The sequence below is a fragment of the Anabrus simplex genome, chromosome 1, assembly GCF_040414725.1.
Source record: "Anabrus simplex isolate iqAnaSimp1 chromosome 1, ASM4041472v1, whole genome shotgun sequence".
In the NCBI taxonomy this organism is placed as follows: Eukaryota; Metazoa; Arthropoda; class Insecta; order Orthoptera; family Tettigoniidae; genus Anabrus; species Anabrus simplex.
Genome location: NC_090265.1, coordinates 1,560,054,344 through 1,560,080,728, shown reverse-complemented (window position 1 = coordinate 1,560,080,728; position 26,385 = coordinate 1,560,054,344). Strand labels below are relative to the sequence as shown.

The 26,385-nt window shown below is 39.3% G+C and overlaps 1 protein-coding gene across 1 annotated transcript in view; it reads right to left on the bottom strand.

Annotated features, from left to right (window-relative positions):
• Positions 1 to 26,385, bottom strand: part of LOC136858518 (mitochondrial-processing peptidase subunit alpha) — an 82,971-nt gene that overhangs the window by 29,783 nt on the left and 26,803 nt on the right. Inside the window, exons 4-5 of the mRNA XM_067138120.2 lie at positions 16,205 to 16,287; positions 9,597 to 9,699 (exon numbers count right to left, since the gene is read on the bottom strand). Of these exons, the coding sequence (XP_066994221.1) occupies positions 9,597 to 9,699; positions 16,205 to 16,287 (186 nt within the window). The remainder of the gene's footprint in view (positions 1 to 9,596; positions 9,700 to 16,204; positions 16,288 to 26,385) is intronic.

The following is a 26,385-nucleotide window of genomic DNA, read 5'->3' as shown; positions in this document are numbered from 1 at the left end:
TCCCATGATACTGCTTACAAGTTACTGTATTTACTCGCGTATTAGACCCCTTTTTTCCCACTTTTACAGCCAAAAATAATAAAGGGGGGTCCAATATGAGATAACCTCAAAATTTTGTGCAGAGAACACATGACTTCTAAGTTATAAAGAGCTATAAATCATATGTGTAAACATTCTATACTATTATTTAACAAACTTAGAATGTGTTTAAGTTATACTGGCTATTTTCATCGGAAGGTAGTATTTCTAAACGTAAAAGACAAAAAATGGTAAACACAACTTTTAGCCCTTCGGTACATATAAAAGTCCGTTTTAGTTACTCATATCACGTCATTTGTTACATCTCATCAATTCCTCTGGTGAGGTTGACGTCAGGAAGGGCATACGGCTACGAAGATTCGTCTCACTTCATACTCGATCCCGTAGAAGAAAGGGATAAGGGTATCGTGTTATCATATAATTAAATATTGATACAAAAGAACTTAATGGCCAGTCATTTGTCTCTGCCAGTTCAGCAGTAGGCCTACCACACAGTAAACCTGATCACTGCTTTTTGAACCTTTTAAAAATAATTTTGTTCCAGACTATAGAGTCTAAACAGTGTAAATCTATTCCCATATGGTCTCTCATATTCCCAGTTGGTGTATATGTAGCAGGAGCCACTCCTTCCGAATAAAGTCGTGCTGTAGAAGGCATGCCAAACCATCAGCTGATAACTAGCGTATGTTACGAGTTGTACTTCCGAATGTAATACATAGTAACTGGAAACAATCTTTTGATAACTGCGGCTGCTGAAACACTGACCCTTATTTTTAAGTATATTTCATGCTCATTCTCTACATTTATCACATCAGAATTTGCGTAAACAGCTGTCCATGAGATAAGACAGACCACATTGTTTAGGTTAGGTATATTATTGCCCTGATAGTGCCAAAAGTTTGACGGGGGGGGAAAAAAATGACAGGAAAATATACCGCATTTATGGATATCTACAGGTGTGGCAGTAATGCGTTTTATTATCATAATGTTTAATTTTGTACGTTCGTTGTCTCTCTTTTTATTAACACATACCGTAGTATGTTTTGTTTGGCATCTCCGAAAATCGTTTAAAGTACATGGGGACATAATATTATTATTATTTGTTAGGTACGTTGGCGAGTAAAACAATCGTTTTAATTGGATAGCTTTTATCACGTTTTAAACTTACTTCTCTCCAAATATATACCTATATTGGCCCGAGTTACGAGATATTAAACGACCGCTTTGTTAATGATCTTGCCTGCTGTATAAATAGCAACAACCGCGAATATTTCTCGTTTCCTCATCCCGAGGTGGTACAGCTCTTTTTAGACACACCCCCAGTAGAGAGGAGTTACATGTACCGCTTTTAGAGCATATTAACCTTCCTGCCATTCGTAAATCTCTGGCAGTACGGTACCGGGAATCAAAGTCAGACCCTGGAAAACAGCAACTAATTGTGCTATCCATTACGCTGGCGGACATTATTAACTACAAAACACAGACATATAGCACGACTGATGCATGCTTGCAATGCGCGGGTTGGACACGAAGCTAAGCCTATTCATATATTTGTGCGACGTCATCAGAGCTGCAGTAGACCTACACTACAGAGGCGGAAATATCTTACCTACGAAACACAGATGTACCGTATGGATTTGACGAGTTTTTCATTGTGTAGGTCGTACAGACGAAACTATTCACAAATTTGTGCAATCTCATCTGAGCTGCAATAAGACTTGTACCCGCTTCGAAGCGGAATCGTCATAGTTCTCTGACGAATTACGTTGGGGGGGCGTCTTACAGGCAAGATTTATTTTTTCATTTTCTTTGTCTCGAAAAGCCAGGGGTGTCTAATATGTGAGGGGCTCTAATACACGAGTAAATATGGTACTTCCCTAATACAGTAATCAGCAACCAGATTAATAAGAGAGAGAGAAATTTAAAAAAAAGTTTGGGACTCAAAGCATATTATAATGTTCTAACTAACTCCATGGTGCAACAGCCCCGAAGGGCCATGGCCTATCAAGCGACCGCTGCTCAGCCCGAAGACCTGCAGATTATGAGGTGTTGTGTGGTCATCATGACAAATCCTTTCGGCCGTTATTCTTGGCTTCCTAGACCGGGCCCGCCATCTCACTATCAGATAGCTCCTCAACTGTAATCACGTAGGCTGAGCGAACCTTGAACCAGCCCTCGGATGACAGCAAAAATACCTGACCCACCAGGAATCGAACCCGAGGCCTCCGGGTAAAAGGCAGTCACGCTACCCCTACACCACAGGGCCGGCATTATAATGTTCTAGTTTTCCTTTTAGTCTTTGCAGATTACTACCTGGTGTACCCGTGCTTTGCTACGGAATTTTACATTTTAAACAGAATTCTAGATAAAGTCGTGCCCACGTTGTGAATAAGATTGTACTGTATTTAATAGCATAATAACAAAGGTATTCAAAATTAAATTTTGGTGCCTTCCCATTACCATTTCATCCAGCGTGAATAAAGTTATGTATAGCCTAAACTGTAGTTTACATACAGATTTTATTAAATTCTCTCAGCCATTTTCTCATGGCTCGGCACTGATATGGACTTAGCCACAAAAAATTAATAACACAGATATTTGAGAAATAACATTTTAGGCCTTCCCCTAAACTACCATTTTATCCAGCACAAATAAAGTTATTTATAGCCTAGGCTGTAGTGCTTTATTTCGTGACTTTACATACCAATTTTTATTCAATTCTCTTCAGCCATTTTCCCGTGATGCACGTATGTACATACGTACATACATACATACATACAAAGATGACAGAAAATTAAAAAGTGCATTTCCTTGTTACTGTGAACACGGCTGATACAGAAAGACCATTCTTTTTTAATTCTGAGCAATGTACAGACAAAACTCTTATTTGAACAAGGTCAAGGGACCAGAGAAAAAGTTCAATTTACCGAGAGTTCAAAATAATAGGAGTTCAAGTAACCAAGAGGGAGGGAGGGAAAAATTCAAATAAACAAGAGTTTCACTTATACTTATTCATTTATTTCACAACATTTGTACAATTATGAAATGTTCATACAGAAATGTTCATTTTGAAAAAAAGTCAGTAATTTTCTTTTGAGTGAGCTGAGAAGAAATCGTCACATGTGTCCGTTCTGAGGGCGTAAGAGCGTAGGGTGGTAAGAGATGTCCTTGCCTTGCTCAATGTGACTGGAATTGGCGGTTGTTCTTCTTCGTTTTCTTCCTTGTCCTCATCCAGAGGCTAAATCCAACAGTTCAGCTTCAGTTAGGGCACAGTGGACACCGATATCATCGTCAACTTGAACGTAATCCTTAAACGTTAACTCTCCGCAGTTAGGTAGAAGTCCCCATCCCGAGTCAAAATTCGTAAATTTTGGCGGCTCTGATGACTATTCCACGTTTTCGGTTTGCTTAAACCAGTACTTTTTGAAGCAATTATAAATGGTGGTAAGGTTGACATTTTTCCAGACCTTATCAATCATGATTATAGGGATCAAAACTGTTATGTTCGCCTTCTTACCTTTTTCGATGCTATCCAGCACAAGAGAAACAATTTCTCTGTGGTAGAGAGTTTTTAAATTTTGAATAATGCCTTGGTCTAATGGTCGCAATCTTGATGTCGTGTTGGGTGGAAAAAAAATCAATTTTACGTGGTCTAATGGTGGTGGGTTATTGTGCACGGTGCAGTGGTCCAAAAACAGATTTTGCGTTTTTCCTTTTTCATGTCACTGCTAACCGAGGTCAGCCATTCATTAAACAACTCTGTCGTCATCCATGCTTTTTTGTTTGACTGATAAGCTGTGGGCAGCGATTTTATTCCTTTGAAGCAGCGTGGTTTCGCAGATTTCCCTATAATGAGTGGTTTCAACTTTTGAGATCCGTCCATGTTACATGCTAGAAAGACAGTTATTCTTTCCTTGTTCAGTTTCCCTCCATGACACTTCTCGTCTTTGAACGTCAGTGTGCGATCAGGAACACATTTATTAAAAAAGCCCGGTTTCGTCTGTGTTGAATATGTTCCTTGGGTCATAGGCCATAGCCATTCAAAAGTTCATTTAGTTCGTTAATCCATTCGGAACAAATGGAATTATCCATGCTGGCACTCTTTCCACAGATCTTTTTAACTGTGAAGGCATGTGGTTTTTGAAATTTGAAAGCCACCCCTCACTTGCTGCAAATCCTTTAATCCTGAGAGACTGCGCAAAAGACTTGGCTTTTTCCTTCAACATGAAACCGCCCAGGCGAACATTTTGTCCTCTACACTGACAAATCCACTTAAGCAAGCACTCTTCAAGACAGGGAAATTCACCCTGACGTGACCTTTTTCTACTCGCACATAAGGCACTTTCGGTGACACGAACTTTATTTTTCAAAATCATCGACAATGTCAATGGTAGAATACCGAACTATTTGGTGACATGTTTTTTTAATTTTCCATCCTCCACAGCTTGAATCTCACACTTTTTTCACTTAAGGAAAGACACTTGTTCTTTCTTGAACTCATTTTGATACTTAAAAATTACACAAATCAAACGTTAACATACTGTAACACACTTTAAGATTTGAAAGAAAACTCAAGACTGTGAACTCACTCGTACATCTCATTATTGATGTAAACAAACAACAGATCTATGCACGATAACAATACATACTGTAATCACAGACTTCAAATTATAGAGAGTAGGGAAGCCCGACTTCAAATTATAGAATGTCGGTGAGCAAGATGCCATTCCTACCTACAGCTTCAAATTACCGAGGGGACCAAATAATATTGATTTTTTTCAATTTATCGAGTATTTTTCAAGGGACAAGGAAAAACTTCAAATTATCGAGAAATTCAAATTAACAAGTGTCAAATTATTGAGAGTCGACTGTATATTGAAACGGGAATGCCCTGTTGACATTCGCCGCCAAAGTATTTCTTACGCAACTCACGCAAACACCCGTGTACTGTGACTTAAAAAGACTGCTGAGCGCTCCGGCAGCGGATGTGACAGCGAGGCAGGTGATCACTAGCTGCAGGGAGCCAGCCAAGGCCAAGTGACGTCAAGGTCGAACATTCCATTGCTTCCATTACATAATCTCAAGAATGGAATGTCCAATCAAAATTTTAACCAAGTCATCATGTAGATCCTTATAGCAGATAACAGTGAACAAAATTTCAAGAAAATCAGCGGAAGAATAACCGAGTTATTAAAGATTGAAGAATCTTGTATTTGAAATCTCGCAGTCCAACCCACGTGTTCAAAAGATGCGTGCTGGCTCAGTAGAATTCGGTGTGTGTGTGTCTTCATATTTGAACTGTGCTAATTTTCCTCATCGCCACAAACTGTGATACTGAATTTATTTGAATTTCTTCGAAGTGTCTGCGTCCAACTCTATTAACCGTGGAACTTGTGAATTTTACGAACAGTGTTGTGTCACATTCTTTAATGCAGTGCAGTAGAAAAGTGTTGTATCAGATTCTACTGACATTCTGTGCGAAGCCCACACATTTCTCTACTCCCTTCATGGGATTTCGGTGGAATAAAAGCTAATTAAATATTCCACACTGCACGCAGACACCGAACGTCAGATTCCTAGGTTCAAGTCTCAGCCGAACTTTGCAGGTCGCCAACTGCCATGGGATAACGTGGTGCCATGGTGCCGAGAGGAGCTCTACGTTGAGGGGGAAGGAGTTCAACAATGTGGAAATTCACTGACGCCGACACCGAGGGACGACGTCTACCGTATCTCTACCTGGACATTAAAAATCTCAACTGTTCGTCTGTAAAAGGTGATATAATTTGTCAATTTTTAAATAAACACAAGTTTCAACTTAATAAGAACTTATTATACTACCCATCTCTCTCTTACTCTCTGAGCATAGACCGTACACGCCCTGGCGTCAATCCACGCTCTCCACTGAACTAAAGTACGGGCGTTCCTGTTACAGAGAGCTTAGATCCTTTCCGACAGAACAAAGATGGCTTAGGCCACTATAGGTTAATTGGTAGAGCAACCGACGCGAAATCGAGAGGTTGTGGGTTCGGATACCACTGGTGTCCAATTGGCAATTTTTGTTCTGTTTTTAACATCTCCTCAACACAAACTAAATGTAAAGTCGGTTTTGATTACAATGCGGTCGTGAAAATTCAATATTCATTGACTTGGCTCTCAACGAGCAACTTAAACGCACTCTACAGTGTGATGGCAGTAGTGTCAGACCTGTAATATAGATCCTTTCCAACAGAACAAAGATGGCCTGGGCCACTATAGCTCAATTGGTAGAGTAACCAATAGGTTACCTAATAGGCTGAAAGTTGGTTTCGATTACAATGCAGTCATGAAAATTAAATATTCATTCAAAGATTCATTTGTTTACGTGCATGCACTGTAGCAATACGTTACACAGAAAACGGCCCAGCACAGGGGTTGAGCAGTGTGATGATCACCCGATCCGCAATCTGTCAAAATGAGAAGCAATTCCCTCCACACACGTACTTTTTATATTCAGTACACATAGAAACGCACGACACACAGGCAGAGTATTCTTATCAACAGTTCTCACAAAGTAGTGTGCAGATAGACGTCTGTCAAGTCATCTTACCCTCAGTCCGTCTCAGATATATATTAACACTTACGTACTTAAGTATGAATGCACCTCGCAGTTGCTTTGGTCATACGAGAATAAAATGTTTTATTAAACTGACGGACATCTGCTTCTGTCAATTCGTTGCATTTAAAAGCCTTATCTTTCGTTTTGTGAACACATGCCGAACACTTCGGTGGCTTTGCGCTGTACCTACAGAAAAAAATGTGAACGTTAGTAATCTTTCAAACTTGTGAACTATCAGGCTCCTGACAAAAAAAAAAAAAAAAAGTTGGGGGGGAGGGGGGGACTCTACTCCTGGAGACCTTGGTGCTTCTAGACACTGGTCTTGATGTTCCCTCCATAATTGAACAACCTTGCACCAATGTGCTCCACAATACTGTCTGTAATGTCCGTATTAATGCAGCTAATCTTTTGATTGTAGACCTTCAACAAATCCTGACAGATGGCTCCTAATTTGTAAGTGCACCAATCAGGTTTTGATACAGATTTTCAATGCTTGCCTTGTGCATTAAGCAAGTTTTGCAGCGGAGCCTCATATTCAACAGCCTTTTAACATGGCTAAATAAATGAGTTTGATACAGATGTTTGCGTACTTCAGTAGCTTATGTTCCAGACTTCCAGTAAGAACCCAAATTGGCCAAAAATGCATTAAGCAGGTTTTGATCCAGAGCCCCCCATATTATGAATGTAGTATCAAATGATGTTACACATTTAATTGTGTATACTAATTCATATTTTTCCCAAAATAAGAACATTAATTTAATAACTTTCTGGTCACATTCTGTTCAGGCTAACAAATTTGATATTATAGAGGATAAGTATCTACAGGGCGCCAGGAAATGTTTTCCACAGCGCCTATGTGCTGCTGCGCAAGGTGATAACAGCAGTTAAGTTGGCAGCACGGCTTCTGCCACTTGTATCAAAACAAAACAAAACAAAACAAAACAAAACAAAACAAACAAACAGTAAACATTAAAATTTGTCCTGATCACAGCAATTCATAACAGATGCTGGAAGTGTTGTCCTTGTATTCGAAGACAGACTTCAACACGTCTACACATATTGTCGAACAATATATGACTAAAGTTTCTTGCATAATGGACTGCGCTTAATTAAGTGCATCAATTGTTTTTCGTCCGTTAAAAGCGTAGGCCTGCCTGTTCGCGGTACATCATGAAATGAGCCGGTCACACGAAATTTACTGATCAAATCCCGAACGGTATCCCGGTTTCGACACTTTGAATTAGGAAACTGTGCCTGAAATATTAGTTTTACATTTTCTGTAAACCGATCGCCTTTGCGAAAAACGTATTCCACAAAAAAAGCTCTCTCTTCAGTAGTAAACATTACCGCTTGTACCCCTGTTGCTCTATTCCAATAATCTATCTGAACACTCGCTTAATGCAATACACACTGACGAATTAGAAAGCCCACAGCTCACACGTTGGTCCTTCCCTGCACTGCTATCCTGTCGACCTTGGCCTGTCGCTGAGTGAGCGTGACATATGACACCGTGCTGCCAACTAAACTGCTGATGCTACCTCACGCAGCAGCACGTAGGCACTGCAGAGAACATTTCCTGGTGCCCGTTAGTTCCTGGTCATACATATCTTCCCTGTGACAGGGATTTTGGGTTTATTGAAAAAGGAAAAGGGCTGTTTCCTGTGTTTTTGTGCCAGAAGAATGGATGGATTTAGTAAAAAGAACTAGAGTAAGAAAGCCATTTCAAGTAGTAAAAATGACAAGTGATAAGTTTGTGAGCACTCAAAACTTTGCTAGAAAATGTAACCAAGAGAATGGTATCTAAATAAGCAAAGAGTACTAATTAGTAAAGTTTCAAGAATACTATTTTAAGAAGATGAACCATTTATGTATTTTTTAAAAATATTCATATGGTATTGTTGAGGAATATGATAATGTTGACATTAACAAAAGGAACAGTATTGGTGGTCAGCCATCACTTGCTGGTACTGTATTGAGCTGCCACAAAAGTACAATGGTACAAGGCCAATAAAGCCAGCAAAGCTGAAGGATTTTCTTGAATTACCTGAATATGTCCCTCCAAGATATCACCAGTATTACAGAGAACTGACAGCTGGCAGTGGCCAAGAAGTGGCTGAGGAATCATTCTCCAATGCATTACAATATGACCCATATGATTGATGACTGTCCCATGAGGGAAAGTTATGTCTTATCCCAAAATAAGTTTGCTGTATCTTTATATCTAGTTTACTGTATACAAAACACCTTTTTTTGTATTGTATGATCATAAAATAAAGTTGGTTATGAATCTAAGGTAAACTACTATCTATAGCTAGGTCAATGCAAAGGTCAATTTTCTTCAGTTTTTATACTCCTATTTTTCCAAGCACCTATTATTTTTAATACAGTTCTATTAAATGGTACTGATAACTTAAAACATACTACTGTACAGTGAGATAAAATAATGAAAAAAATATTTATGGAATCAAGTTTTTTCTTGACGTTTGCAAAAGTTGATTTATCTCTGTCTGACAAAACGTTGGTTAGCCCGTTTTTGCAAGCACCAATTCATATATTCCATCATCAAAATGGCATACCAAGCAAAACAATATTTTAGGAATAAGTACCTTTATGTTTCTTCTATGTGACCAATTTTCCATTATCAATGGAAGTTTTACACAGTCAAGATAAATAAATTTCTTTAATATGACTACTCTTTTTACAGAAGCTTTTCTTCGGTGTTATGCTTTAATATTTTTAACATATTTGTCATTTTCACTTGTTTTCTGACATTGTAATTTAATCTCATGACTGAAGAAGGCCAAATGAAGGCCAAAACGTGTACCATATTTTTACACTAGTTTTTAAAGAATAATAACACTCAATTTGTATTGACCAAGGTGGACCCTTTTTAACTGCTTCCTTTCAAGGGAATTTTACGAGATAACTTAGTACATCAATCTCTAACAATAACAGAACTCACCTCATTGATAGATATCTGTGGCCTGAGGACTACTTCACCCAATACTCTTGTCACTGCATCCAGCCCACGTCTATCAGCAGAAGCTGCATAGATAAAGGTATCCCTAATAAATGCAAAGAAATTAATTTTATAAGTTACCTTAGATCAATTAAAAGATATGGAAGTTACTGTTTCTCAAAGAAAAAAGTTTTATTACCCTACAACAATGTTCTTACCCATGTCAACAACTAGCATTGAGCAAGTAACGATATTCAGAAGAAAAATGTATCAACCAATTCCAAGTTTATGGTGACCAGAGGCTCTACCAAGTGGAAAAGACAATGTTTATCATCATTGCTTCTGCAAAAGCAGAAAGGATGGCCTCATGGATAAAATTTACTTCCTCGAATTTTTCACAGTGATTTCTGAACACCCTTTCCACAATCAATCAATCAATCAATCAATCAATCAATCAATCAATCAATCAATCAATCTGCATTTAGGGTTGTCCCCAAGTGGCATATTCCTTTTAAGTTATTTACCCAGTCTTCTCTTAAATGATTTTAAAGAACTTGGAAATCTATCGAACATTTCCCTTGTTAAATTATTCCAATCCTTAATTCCTTTTCCCTGATGAGGCTGGGAAATAGAAACAAGTTTGTCAAGGACTGAGAAGAGACACATCTAGAAGAACTGGGATTAAAAGTGAGAGAGCCTGCTTGTTTGAAGACAGTAGCACATAAAGATGTAGAATTCCTTGTCCTTTTCTGTTTTTATGTTTGTCCTTGTCTCATTTCTGTTGTTTTCTCCGCTCTTATGTGGCCTGTCATCAAGTTTATCTTTTGTGATTGTTCTCATCCCCATACCTAACAACATATAAAATCTACTTTGCCTCTAGCTGTCATAAGAATTTAAAATATTTCAAAATATAGCAATCTAAAACTACTTCAATAAAACCATATTTCAGGCCCTCTGTGGAACATATGATTTTTGGGATTTTTTTTGTTTAAGGAAGCCATTTTGTCAGCGCATACACAATTAATAGAACTTGTAAACTGTTCTTGTAGATGAAACATGTCATTCCACTTATAACTGTCCATTTCAAAGATGGTTTTCCGTGGTTTCCCATTTTCACACCAGGCAAATGCTGGGGCTGTACCTTAACTTACGCCACGGCCGCTTCCTTCCAACTCCTAGGCCTTTCCTATCCCATCGTCGCCATAAGACCTATCTGTGTCAGTACGACGTAAAGCCCATAGCAATAATAATATAATAGAGGTATGTTATAGTGTTCTGAATGTTACATTTTGTGCTTCAACAGAATGAAAAGCTTGTAAGTTCTATTTCAGTCGTAGTGTGTCACTTTCCAGGTCACGAGCTGGCAAAGAAAGTAGAATTTTTGAAGGGAAGGAGAAAGGTTAACTTGTGACTCTACATCATATGGATGTCAACATGTACTTGTAGATAAATATAAACCAGAATTTTAACCTCGCACCTGAATTGCCAAGGGTGCCTTGAGTGAAGAGTGGAGGCGATGCGTGAATCTGATTCTTCATCCAAAACACATACAAAGACTTTCTTCCTGTCGGCAGCGAAATGTGCGAGCAAGAGGTATGCCTGTCCGCTGCACAATGCACCATAATAAAGTTTCTCGCCAAAGAAGACATCAAACCTACTAAAATTCTGCAAAGATATTAGCCACAGTTTAGTGAGCAAACCCCAGTTGATGGAGACAGTAGAATACATCCACGATATCCCCTACCTGTCATAAGAGATGACTAAATAAGGGACCTAGGGGCTCTCAACTTTGGTGTGGGAGTTGGAGACTATGCGGCTCTAGCTGAGACTCGCATTGCTTTCACTTACTTGTGCCAGGCTCCTAATTTCATCGTGCCTGGGAATGTTTCCACTCAACCTTCAAGAAACTCAGGGGTAAGCCAGTTGACGAGAACAATACACGAAAATAATGAGATGACCTAGAGAGAAAAGAAGCATACCAGGACCGTAATAAATGGAGGCACATCGTTCTTAAAAATCCCACCCAGCTTGCTGGAAGGAATGCATGATGATGATGATGATGATGATGATGATGATTATGATGACCAACCATGCCCTCCAGGCCAGCTGGGAGCCCCCCAATTCACTGATTCACCAGTCCCTTCCAAGAATTACCACAAGGGGCTACAACATACCTGGCAAGTAACATTTTGTTGAAATAACTTTTTAAATTCACAAATGTTTAATACAAGTACTTATTTTGACCCTTCTCACTCCACCTGAACTGTAAACATAAACCAAACACACATTAGTGTTCTACAATGTATATGCAACTAATCCTAGCTAGGAGACAAGCAGAATTACTCCACCATTACAGTGACAATCTTTATACATACATACATACATACATACATACATACATACATACATCTATCATCATAGACCACTATGCCTTTCAGCATTCAGTCTGCAAGACTCTGTGAATTTACTAAAAGTCGCCACAATCCTCTATTTGCAACTAGTGCTGTGGCCTCATTTAATTCTATAGCTCTTATCTTTAAATGGTTAGAAAATGAGTCTTGGTTTCCCTCTACTTTTCTTACTCTCCATTAACAGAGTTCATTATTCTCCTAGGTAACCTATCTTCCTCCATTCGCCTCACATGACCCCACCACCGAAGCTGGTCTATGCGTACAGCTTCATCCATCAAGTGCATTCCTAACTTAGCCTTTATCTCCTCATTCTGAGTACCCTCCTGCCATTGTTTCCACCTGTTTGTTCCAGCAATCATTCCTGCTACTTTAATGCCAGGTACTTCTGACTTATGAATCACCCAGCTTTCAATCCCTTAAAGCAAAGTTGGTCTAAGAACAGACCGATGTAAAGATAGTTTCGTCCGGAAGCTGACTTCCTTCTTACAGAATACTGTTGATCGCAACTGCAAGTTCACTGCATTAGCCTTACTGCACCTTGACCTACCATCCCAGGAGAACACACATCCTAAATACTTGAAATTATGTACCTGTTCCAGCTTTGTATCACCCATCTGACATTCAATTCTCTTGGATTTCTTACCTATGAACCATGCTAATATAGCATGTTCATTGAGATGTTGTTTCCCATATTACAAAGAACTTGTATCGGCCTCGCCTCAATTCATTTAAGTGTTTCCATGTTTGTATCACAGAGAGCAGCTCCCTGGGTGGTGAGCATGGGAGATCATTCTTTCGGCGAGAGAGTAGTTTTATCTCTTTGCAACTCTTCCTTGCATTGTTACGTGTGTGAAATGTAAACATGGACCCCATGCATATTGGAGTGGCGTTTTTGTGCCACAAATGGATCTTTAACAGATTTAAACTTGATCCGTACCACCTCTCTTCTTGATGTCTTTAGTATTGATATGGCAGGTACGGTAAATCTTGTATTTATATTATTATTGCTATGCATAAATTGTGCCCTTCGCCTTTTAGTAATGATGGCCGGTTGATATGCATCCTTGTGCTCTACTGCATGATTGGGCCATGCGTCTGTGGTTGATGTGATTGTGATGTATTAATAACTGGGTCTCTGATTGATTATTTTCGTGCACTTCATGGTATTGTGTCTAGCCGTCAATGAATGCACACCCTGCGTGTCGACGTGAGATCCATTCGTGTTGTACGCAGCGCGTGAGATGATGGTTTTTATGTGTGACTACTGTGTCTGTATTATCCTGCTGGTAATTGTGCGCACCATGGACGCTGCTCTGTCATACGGGAGACCCTGGTTTGTGACCGTGTGAGTCATACTACTAGTGACTGAGTTCGACTTATTTATGAGAGCTAATGCTCAGATTTTTTGCCGTTCCGGCGATGTCTGAATGTTTGGGAGTGTTCTTGTGAGTGAATGGGGAGAAGGGATGACATATCGATCTGCTTATTTTATATTTTAATCTTGTTTCTCTGCTTCATGTTTGTTTCCGGCACGATAATATTCGTTTTGCCTTGGTTTTTTACCGCGGCCGTTGTTTGCCTACGAGGCCGCCATTTTCTTATTCAGGCCACGCGCATGCCTGTGATGCTCCTTGAGTTTAAACTTTACTTCCGTGGTCCAGAGATGTTTGTCTATTGTTATGTCGCGATATCTTGCATTTTTTTTCCTCTCTGTACTTTTGCCCTCCGTGCTGCGTGGAAGCTTTGATCTGTGTTGTAATTGTTGTGGATGTGGAAGTTAAATAGACTGGTTCATAATTAATTTTATAAATCTTGCGGAAAGAATGACCGAAATAAGCCGTACGTATTGTATTTGCATTACCAGAATATGCTGTGAGATTGAGAATATAACGGCGAGCCCATGTTATGAATAATTTGAGGTTGGTATTTGATAAGTTTGTGCTCGCGCATTAGCATCATGACTTCAATTGGATGGGCTGTGTACATGTACGTATCATTTACTTATTTAATTACTGGCTTCATTTCTTGTTTCCACTTGATTTTATTATTATAATAAACCCTCATTTAAATTTTCTTGGCATTTTATTACTAGAAGTATTGTGTTTTTCCTGTTATGATTTTGATATGAGCACCGCTTCCAGTTCAGGGCTGTGTTTGGCCTTTCCTAGTTGAGGTCCACGCCTCGAATCTCCGACGAGTGCGTTTTATGCGTAGGTGTGTTGTCGGTAAGGGTGGGGGTGTGGCTCACCTACTGACATCAATTTTGTCTTCAAAAGGCTAATTTTCATACCATACTCATTGCACCTATTTTCTGAGTTCCAAGATATTAGACTGCAGGCTTTCGGCACAACCTGCCATTAAAACCAAGTCATCAGCATAGGCCAGACTGTTTACTACATATGCACTTGCCTGAATCCCTTCCTGCCATTTTATACCTTTCAACAGATGATCCATATAAACTATGAACAACAGAGGTGAAAGATTACAGCCTTGTCGAATCCCTGTAAGTACCCTGAACCAAGAACTCATTCTACCATCAATTCGCACTGCAGCCCAATATCAACATAAATGGCTTTGACTGATTTTAATAATCTACCGTTAATCTCATAGTACCCCAGTATGCCGAATATCTTTTCCCTCGATACCCTGTCATATGCTTTCTCTAGATCTACAAAAAATAAACATAACTGTCTATCCCTCTCGTAGAATTTCTTTTACTTGGCCAACAGAATGGCGGTTACTAACCCAACAAAAATGAAATGGCATATGGCTTTTAGTGCCGGGAGTGTCCGAGGACATGTTCGGCTCGCCAGGTGCAGGTCTTTCAATTTGACGCCCTTAGGCGACCTGCGTGTCATGATGAGGATGAAATGATGATGATGACGACATATAAACCCAGTACCCGTGCCAGAGAAATTAACCAATGATGGTTAAAATTCCCGACCCTGCCGGGAATCGAACCCGGGACCCCTGTGACCAAAGGCCAGCCCGCTAACCATTTAGCCATGGAGCCGGACCCAACAGAAGATAATGTGTAACAGCTTACAAAAAACACGGAACATTATTCCAGAATACTTCTGGTATCTCTTGGCAAAGGTTCCCTACAATATTACCTATATAAAGGGACTACATTTTATACGATAATCTCCTGACATTTCCGTTTCCTCATTATTTATATCTTCATGTTTACAACATTAACAGCGGCCCTGACATGTTCTTTGCAAGACATAATTTTGTGTGCTTGTGTTAACGCCTTTATTTTGCTGGCAATATACACAATATCACATTAGGTGAAATAAAAGCCAATTGTTTTGAACCAATTTTATTAGAACCACATAATTTTATAAGAAGTTTTAGTCTCGGACTCATTAATTTTAGAATTACCATAGATAATGCTCCAATAACATGTTTTATTAAAGTCTCAATGTATTATTCACATTAAGTGTACCAAGTTTCAGTAATAAGGCTACAAGGCTAATCTTTTAATAATATGTGTAACTTTTTAAGGTTGTATTTTAGGCTGAAGATGCCCTAAATTGGGGTGAAATATGTCCCAAAAATATTAAGTATTAATATATTTATGTAACCACTTAAAGGAGGATGTAAATTATTGAACAGGTGGTTTAATAAATACCTTCAATGTTTTTGAACTATAACAATTTTCAATTCTGATCAATAATGAGGTTCATAACTTGTAATAAGTGGTATGTTCCGAGCTATCAGCGGAGAGATAGCGTGGAATGACATTAGTGGACGAATAAGTTTGAGTGGCGTCTTTGACAGTAGGAAAGATTACAATATGAAGGTAAAATTGGAATTCAAGAAGACAAATTGGGGCAAATATTCATTTATAGGAAGGGAAGTTAGGGATTGGAATAACTTGGGGAGATGTTCAATAAATTTCCAATCTCATTAAAATCATTTAAGAAAAGGCTAGGAAAACAACAGATAGGGAATCTGCCACCTGGGCGACTGCCCTAAATGCAGATCAGTATTAATTGATTGATTGATATAGCTGAAAGTTGCCTCTTCGTGCCATCTTACGAAAAAGCAAATAACTATTATGAAATCCACATAGCGGGCGTTTCAAACGCAGTGACCGTACTAGACCAGTGGGCGCACCATTGCACCGCACACACTAGGGGTTTAAATTAAAAAAACAAGCACACATTTCTAAAATGTGAATGTAGAAAACCTTACCTGGATGACTGGCAGTCACAAATTCCACCATGCTTCTCTAATTCATACAAGATTTTATCCTTATCAGGAAATTCAGTTGTTGACTGAAAAAATAAGAAAATAAGGTGTAGTATTTCATATAAACTAATATGAAACCAAATATATGTGACCTGTTGTGCAGAGAGGGACCTAAAAGTAGGATTTTTCATTTTTGAAATTTGTGTCTAAAACTGACATAAGATACTGAGCATTTCAAAACAGAGTTCATGCTTCTAGGTGTAAAACTTCAGACAATATTAATTATTGACTGTTGCTATTAAGAAAACCGTACTTTGAGAAATATACAATTACAGCTTTCACTAGTTTTCTTACCAACTGTACAAAATTTTGACGAATACTCAAACTGCTGCATAACTTGGTTTGTTAAGGAGACCCATCAGGGTTGCAAGTAATTTTTACACCACACGCATTTTTGTTCAGCTCTGCTGTAAAATTTCCATTGCCAATTTTCGGTCCCTTTCTGCACAACAGGACAGGTATGATAATTATAGAAATTAATTTATTGAATATTAAGCCAAACTGAACCAACAGAACATAGACATCTAGAGTAGAGGAGGGGACTGGAGAGTGATCATGGAAGGAGAGACTTACATGGACAGATAATGCTGCCGAGAGCTTGTTCAACACCACCCCACCCAGCAAGCTGGAAGGGTTACACGACGACAACGATGATGATGATGACTGAGCCAAAGTCAAGAAAATTAACAAGAAATGTGGCAGGGAAAGTGGGAGCTGAAGCTGTATAACTTTATTCCAAATCCATGAATATCTGTCAAGTTATTTCTTAGGTGCCTCTTACAGACCATGAAACCAGCACTGTTACACTACTAGGGTCAGAGAATCACTAGGACTAATAGATCCAGTGGAAGAAATTAAGAGAAGATGGAGACAGCCGAGACGAGGAGAAAAATGTGAAAGCTGAAGAGTCCACTGCAGGTACAAAATTATAGAGGTACTCACATACAGGACTCCAGGACTAAATACCTAGGGGCATAATGGTCTACAACATAAATGTATGTATGCCCATGATCACTCCTCCACAAACATGAGTTAGATATTTTTTTATAGTGGCTTTACGTTGCACCGACATAGGAAAGGCCTAGGAGTTGGAAGGAAGCGGCAGTGGCCTTAATTAAGGTACAGCCCCAGCATTTGCCTGGTGTGAAAATGGGAAACCTCGGAAAACCATCTTCAGGGCTGCCGACAGTGGGATTCGAACCTACAATCTCCCGGATGCAAGCTCACAGCCGTGCGCCCCTAACCGCACAGCGAACTCGCCCGGTATGAGTTAGATCACTTGCATTTAAGAAGTTGTGCTCACCCTAAACATTCACTAAGAACACAAAGGGAACAGTTTGAAACTGAAATACACTGAACTTTCTTACCTGATATAGCAAGATGAAAGCCTCATACTCACAAGAGATCCCCCCCCCCCTCCCTGTGGTTGGGGGTGGTAGAAAAAATCCATGGTATCCCCTGACTGTTGTTCAAGGTGACTGATAGGGGGACCAAGGGCTCTCAACCTCGCAACCTGCATTGGCAACCACAGTTCTCCTAGCTGAGTCAGATTGCTTACTCTTACTTGTGTCAGGCTCATCACTAGAACTAAAAATTTTAGGTGCTGCACCTTAATAATGTTTACTATTAAAACATTCAAACTGACTTGCCTTACAAGGAAAATATGAGATAAACAATCTTAACTGTATTGTGGTTGCACATATTTGCACCTTTTCTGAATGCCAGCACCTTTTTGCGCCTTAACTCAATGTCGGCAGCTTTTAACACTCTCTCCCACCTCGTGTTTTTGCTCCTTCACGGCATATTCCCATAAAACCCAACAAAGGAAACCGAACATCTGTGGCTTAATCTATTTTTCTTCCATTGACTATTTTATAAATGGACAAATCTCCTACTTTCTGTATGTTTTTGTTAGAATTAACTGTTTTCAGAGTGGTATTACATTACTTTTGCATCAGCGCAGTTATGTTAGGCAAAAGCTTTCAGATCAGTTTGAGCCTCAATGAACTCCCTTTACGCAAAAGTTCCACAAATCAGTGCTTTATCGCACTAGAGTTAGGCGAAAGCTTTCGAACAGGAAGAAAAAGGGAAAGGTGAAGTATTATTGACCAATTAGCAATCCCATCAATCAGTATCAATGACTGCTGTAGTGGGGAAAAAATTTAAACTCTTATAATTTTTCAGTCCAGAATTCACTTTGGCTAGAACATGGTCATTCTCCTTTGTAGCCAATATTCAGCATGTCGAAACAGAAAATAAATTCTGGGAAAATGTATGTTGCTGTTAAACATTTTAGTGCAGATGATATTCAAAGTGATTGGTCTGTTTTGAGGTGGGATGTTTTTTATATTCAATAACAATAATTACTTCCCCTTCCACCTTCCTCAGTTCACACTAGATGGGGTACTGGATTCAAGGTTGCAGTGTGATTTCTCGGATGCTTTACCGAATGATTCCTAAGCTGTGACGAAGGACGAAGAACTAGAACCTAAACAGGAATTGCAAGATGAACATTTTATTGTGTACGGTCACTCTTTCCTGACAACTGCCGTTACAAAATTTGAGGAGCAGTGTCCTCAGAAAGATGAGAAATAGGCTGTTCTGATGGATAGGAAGGAATCACTGGACAGTGCTAGAAAGCAGAAGCTGGAGCAGAGCTTAGCCATAAATTCTGATATTGAAGATTTTGCAAATTGCAATAAACAAGGATCTACATTACTGACTACAAACAAAATATGCACCAATTTTTTCTGCTGATGTTTCTTTTCGATATACAAGTACTTACCTAAAAAGAAGAGGTGCAACTTCGCTAAAAAAATTAACAGTTTCTGGATGAGCTACTTTAATAACAATGTAACCAAGCAAGTGGCTCCGCAGTTTTGGTCCGTACGTAGACATCAGCTTGCATTAGGGAGATACTGGGTTTGACAGTGCTGAAGATGGTTTTCCATGCTTTCCCATTTTCAAACCTGTTTTAAATAGTGCTTTGAGCCTGTTTTTAGCAGACTTTTTAATTAACGTGTGAATTTGTGCCCTAATATATAATGTTATCGGTTTTGGTACAGTTTGTAATGAATATTTACACTTTAAATTTGCACATTTTTTGCACCTTTTAAACTAAATTATTGCAACTTTATTATCAAAATTTTGCACCTAAAATTCCTAGCTCTACTCATCACTTTGATCTTTCCTATCTGACCACACTTCTTCTCTTCTGACCCTTAGCAAGGCCAAGCGAGGTTTTCATTTTCGTGCCCATCATGGACTTTACCTTTCTTTTGCCAACACCTTGATTCTTCAAAGTGGGAGATCACTTCATTTTCCCTTTGATCAGTGTTAAGAGAGAATAGCTGATTCCTCTTAAAACAATAACCACCACCGGCTTACAAGAGACGCTGACGCTGATTCAGAATTATTTGATAAGATAATCAGCTATGTATGAAATGATCTGGAAAGGAATGTGACTGTAGCAGGAGATCGCAATTTACCAAATATCAATTGTGAAAGTAATGCGAATGACAGGAAGCATGACCAACAAATGGCAAATAAGTTAATAGGGGAAGGACAGCTGATTCAGAATGTGATGGAACTAAATAGAGGGAAAAATATTCTGGACATGGTGCTGGTAAAGCCAAGTGAGCTCTATAGAGAAACCGAAGTAATATATGGTATTAGTGATCATGAAGCTGTTTTAGTCATAGTTAAAAATAAATGTGATGGAAAGGAAGGTCTTAAAAGTAGGATTATTAGGCAGTATCATACGGCTGATAAAACAGGCATGAGTTTTTAAAAAGTAACTATGATCGGCGGAAAACGGTAAATAAATATGTAAACAGACTCTAGGATGGATTTAAAGCCATTGTTGAGGAATGTGAAAACAGGTTCATACCTTTAAAAGTTGTAAGGAATGGTAAAAATCCACCATATTATAACAGAGAAGTAAAGAGATTAAGAAGGAGGTGCAGAGTGGAAAGAAATAGAGCTAGAATTGGCTGTGGAAGTAAGGAGAAATTGAAGGAACTTACTATGAAATTGAATCTAGCAAAGAAATCATTTAAGGATAACATGATGGTAAGCATAATTGGCAGTCATACAATTCATCCATTCATTCATTCATTCATTCATTCATTCATTCATTCATTCATTCATTCATTCATTATCATTATAGACCATAATGCCTTTCAGCATTCAATCTGCAAGCCTCTGTGAACTTACTAAATGTCACCACAATCCTCTATTTGCAACTAGTGATGCAGCCTCATTTAGTTCTATACCGGTACCTCTTATCTCTAAATCTTTAGAAACTGAGTCTAACTACTGTCATCTTGGTCTCCCTCTACTTCTCTTACCCTCCATAACAGAGTCCATTATTCTCCTAGGCAACCTATCCCCATCCATTCGCCTCACATGACCCCACCACCGAAGCCGGTTTATGCGTACAGCTTCATCCATCGAGTTCATTCCTAAATTAGCCTTTATCTCATTCCAAGTACCCACCTGCCATTGTTCCCACCTGTTTGTACCAACAATCATTCTTGCTACTTTCATGTCTGTTACTTCTAACTTATGAATAAGATATCCTGAGTCGACTCAGCTTTCGCACCCGTGAAGCAAAGTTGATCTGAAAACAGACCGATGTAAAGACAGTTTTGTATGGGAACTGACTTCCTTCTTACAGAATACTGTTGATAGCAACTGCAAGCTCACTACATTAGCTTTACTACACCTTGATTCAATCTCACTTACTATATTACCATCCTGGTAAAACACACAACCTAAATACTTAAAATTATCTACCTGTTCCAGCTTTGTATTACCAATTTGACATTGAATTCTGTTGAATTTCTTATCTACTGACATCAGTTAGTCCTCAAAAGGCTAATTTTCATACCATACTCATTGCACCTATTTTCAAGTTCCAACATATTAGACTGCAGGCTTTCGGCACAATCTGTCATTAAGATCAAGTCATCAGTATAGGCCAGACTGCTTACTACAATTCCACCTGCCTGAATCCCTCCCTGCCACTTTATACATTTCAGCAGATGATCCATGTAAACTACGAACAACAAAGATGAAGGATTACAGCCTCATCTAACCCCTGTAAGTAACCTGAACCAAGAACTCATTCTACCATCAATTCTCACTGCAGCGCAATTGTCAAAAGAAATGCCCTTGATTGATTTTAACAATCTACCCTTAATTCCACACTCCCCCCCTCCAGTATGGCAAACATCTTTTCCCTCGGTACCCTATCATATGTTTTCTCTAGATCTACGAAACAAACACAACTGTTTATTCCTCTCGTAACATTTTTCAATTACCTGGCACATACTGAAAATCTGATCCTGACAGCACCTCTATGGTCTGAAACCACACTGGTTTTAATCCAACTTCTTCTCAACCACTGATCGCACCCTCCCTTCCAAGATGCCAATAAATACTTTGCCTGGTATAATAATCAATGAGATACCTCGATAGTTGTAATCCTTCTTGTTCCCTTACTTACAGATAGGTGCAATTACTGATTTTGTCCAATCTAAAGGTAACTTACCAACACTCCATGCTAATCTTACTACTTTATGAAGCCATTTCATCCCTGCCTTCCCACTATACTTCACCATTTCAGGTCTAATTTCATCTATTCTTGCTGCTTTATAACAATGGAGTTTATTTACCATCCTTTTCACTTCCTCAAGCGTAATTTCACCAGCATCATTTTCCTCCTCCCAACGAGCTTGGCTGTTCGCGACACCACCAGGAAGATTTCTTTTTACGTTGAGAAGATTTTCAAAATATTCCCTCTACCTGTCCAGTGATTTCCTGGGATCTATTATGAGTTCACCTGAATTACCCAAAGCACTGTTCATTTCCTTTTTCCCTCCCTTCCTAAGATTCTTTATTACTGTCCAGAAAAGTTTCCCTGCTGTTTGACCTAGGCTTTCCAGGTTATTACCAAAATCTTCCCACGACTTCTTTTTGGATTCAACGACTGTTTGTTTTGCTCTGTTTCTTTCATCTACATACCCTGTCTGCATCAGCCCTTGTTCAGAGCAATTTCTGATAAGCCTTCTTTTCATGTTTACAGCTGCTCTCACTTCATCATCTATGTCTGGATCCTAATATAGCCTTTCCTTCAGCTGTAGACTAAACTAAATTTAACTCCTTTTACTTACTTTGCAAAAGTTTTTTTGGAGCATCCCTAAATTTGCAAACAACTAACATTTATTGTTATTGGGTGGCTGCCATTTCATCATCATCATCATCATCAAAGATTCTCTTCAGCGTGCCAGGTAGGGTGGTGTTGAACGAGTCTTGGCCATCATTGACTGTCCAGAAATGCCTCCTCTCTCACCACCGACTCCCAATTCCCTCCTTTCTCTCCACATCCTCCTCAAAGCTGGTGGTGGCTGCCATTTCATCTTGTTCAGAATTTCAATTTCCTCAGATTTTCTTTTAATTGATATCCTAAGTAAAACTGACAGTATCCTGAGTAACTGTCACAATATTTAGTAGTTCTCTCTATCAATGGTATACTGTTCATTGATACTTAAAACTCATATCAATCAGATATTTCATTAAAATCTATTGCTGTGCATGAATAACCACTTCCCACAATGCTTTCCTTCACAGCTGACGGCACACTATGCTGGCTGTGAAGCATGGTTACATCTCCATGTTGCAAGATCACTCTACTATCACTCACTGAACTCTGTGCCAAGTCTCATTTGCTACACTGAACAACCCACACTTTATGACTGGCTACCACTCTATCCTTTTTATAGCTCTGGAAAGTAATAAATCTCCACCTCCTCCTATCAATGGTATACTGTTCATTGATGCTCCAAACTCATATCAGTCGGGTATTTTATTACAATCTATTGCTGTGCATAAATGACCACTTCCCACAATGCTTTCCTTCACAGCTGACGGCACACTATGCTGGCTGTGAAGCCTCCTACTCCTCCTCCTCAGTAATCCAGCTACCAAGGTACACTTCTACACTAGTTCAAATTGTTCCCCAAAAATGTTCATAAGAATGTGAGTAGTAAGAATATTAGTAATGGCCATCACCTTTGCCTTATTGATGTTAATTTGGACTCCAAGTTTATCCCCTTCTGCTACGATTCTGTCTACCAGATGCTGAAGACCTTCAATACTGATAGCCAAGGCGACGGTGTCATCTGCATACCTCAGATTGTTGTTGATCAGCCTACTGTTAAATTTTACTCACACATCCTCACCGTACTCCCTTGTTTGTTCCTGGTAGCGCAAATCTCAGAGTTTACAATTCTCATGGAAGCTTCTTGATGTTCACACAACCTTTTGACAAATGTATGAGGGCTGTGCCGAAAGTTTTTAGCAAAGTGTGAGAAAAAAATTATTTGCAAAACAACAATTACAACTTTTCAAAATACTCTCCATTAGCACACATACATTTTTCCATTCTCTGACACCACTTAGAAAATGTCTCAGTCCAAGCTTCTTGCGGGATGTTACTTAGTGTACTCTCATACACTGCAAGGGCCTCTTCATCTGACGAAAACCGCTGCCCACGAATTTTTTCTTTGGTCTTAGGAAACAGAAAGAAGTCACATGGGGCCAGGTCAGGTGAACAGGGGTGGAAGAGGTAACACTCGCACTTTTTCCTTTCCCAAAAAGTCCATTGTTCTGGCAGCCCTGTAGGCAGATGCATTGTTGTGATGCAGCAGAAGGTGCCCACTCTTGGACTTCGGGTGCTGTGACCTCCATGTTGCAAGAACTTTGGGAAGACAGTCATTCACGTACCATTCAGCAATGACTGTACGATGTGTATCCAAGGTCACAGAGGTGAGATGCCCCATTTACATTTAAAAAAAAAAAAGTTGCCACTATCTTCTTTCCAGAGCTCAGACTTCGTTGAACCTTTATAGGTGGCTCCTTCCCTGGAAAGCACTACACAGAAGACTGTCTCTTTGTTTCAGGGTCATACTGGTAGACCCATGTTTCATCACCTGTGACAATATTGTAGGTGTCTTGGGACTGGCCTCTATTGAAAATTTCTAGCATGAAACGACACCAGCTCACTCACGCCTCCTTTTGGCTTCCTGTCAGGGAATGTGCCAACCAATGGGCACATCTCTTGGTAAGGCCTAAATAAATGTGAACGATGGTCTACACTGCTGTTGACCCAATATTTAGGGTCTCTTCAATGTCACAAAATATAAAATGTGATTCTTCTTTTATCTTCTTTCCTCACAACATCAATGTTTTCCTGAGTCACAGCTGTTGCTGGGCGAGTGGGATAAGGTTCATCTTCAATTGACTGCCGACCACTTGACAACTCGCGAAACCAATTTCCAACTGTGGCCCTAGAACGGGAAGCCTCACCAAAAACACGCAGCAAAGAAGAATGGCATTCTTCGGCACTTAAATTCTTTTTACAATCATAAAAATCAATGCGCGAAAATCGCAGTGCGACAGATCCATCTTGCACTGTGTCCGACTCAGCACTGCCTGTGCTTTCATCCCACACCGTGGAGGAACCAACATGTTCCAAGGTCGAGAAACATCACTCTTTCAAATAAAAAGAATCCTATTGTCCTCAGAGTTACGGTTTACAGGCTGCTCAAACTTTCAGCATAGCCTTCGTAAGATCTTCACTATCTATTCCTATGGTGTTCAGAATTCAAAGGCATTTGCAATGTTTGACACAATCGAATGCTTGGGCCTAATCAATGAAGTGGATACATACATCTTTAGAGTGGTCCCTACAAATTTGTTAAAGTGTCATCAGGCAAAACAAGGCCTCATGTGTCCCAAAGCCCTTGCGGAAACCAAATTGTTCATCACCTATGTCCAGTTCACTTTTTTCTTTTTTCTTTTTTTTAAGAATTCTGAAATGTATTATCTTTAGAAATAATTTAAAAACTTGACTCATGATACTAATGAGTCTGTATTGGCTACATTTAGTTGCATTTGGCTTCTTAGGAATGGGGATTAGAAATGTATCCTGTGGGATGTATCCTGTCCTGTATATATAATTTAAAAACTTGGTTAGTATTGTAACACTGTTTTCATCAAGTAATTTTCGAATTCCAGGGTGAATATCATGTGGAGCTGCTGCTCTTCCAGTTTTTAATAAAGTTACGACACCCTGCACTTCACTGATCAACATTTCAGGTCCAGGCCTAATGGTGAAACTGGGTTTGTTCCTTCTCCAAATAGAGCTTACACATAGTCCACCCACACTTCCTCTGCTTCCTCTTCACTGGAAATCAGTCTATTTGCTGCATTCAGTAACTGAGTGTAAGGTCGAGTTTAGAAGTTACCAGTTACTTCTTTTACCTTCTTGTGCAAAATAAACACATCATGTTTGCTTTATAGGTCTTCAATTTCTTAATCTCTCTCCTTCATCCAAGATTCCTTAGCCTCCCTGATTTTCTTCCTATTTCATCGTATTTCCCTAAATCAACATTCTTGTATTTCCGTCGTAAGGTCATTAGATGTAATATTTCTTCTGTTATACAATTTTTCTTAGTTGATTCAGTCCTCATTTGCCAGTGAACACTTTGCCTGGTATACTGATCTACGAGATACCTTGATAGTTGATGCAATCCTTCCTGTTCCCTTGCTTACAGATGGGTGCAATTACCGCTTTTGTCCAATCAGAAGCTATCTTACCGACACTCCACTTTAATCTTATTACTCTATGAAGCCATTTCATCCCTGCCTTCCTATTATATTTCACAATTTCAAGTCTAATTTCATCTATTCCTGATGCATTATGACAATGGAGTTTATTCACCATCCTTTCCACTTCATCAAATGTAATTTCACCAACATCATTGTCCTCCTCCCCATGAGCTCAGTTTTTTGCAACGTCACCAGGAAGATTTCCTTTAACATTGAAAAGATTTTCAAAATACTCCTTCCACCTCTACAGTGATTCTCTGAGATCTATTATGAGTGCACCTGAATTACCCAAAACACTATTCATTTCCTTTTCTCCCTCCCTTCCCGAGATTTTTTTAAATTGGCTTTACGTCGCATCGACACAGATAGGTCTTATGGCGATGATGGGACAGGAAAGGGCTAGGACTGGGAAGGAAGCGCCCGTGGCCTTAATTAAGGTACAACCCCAG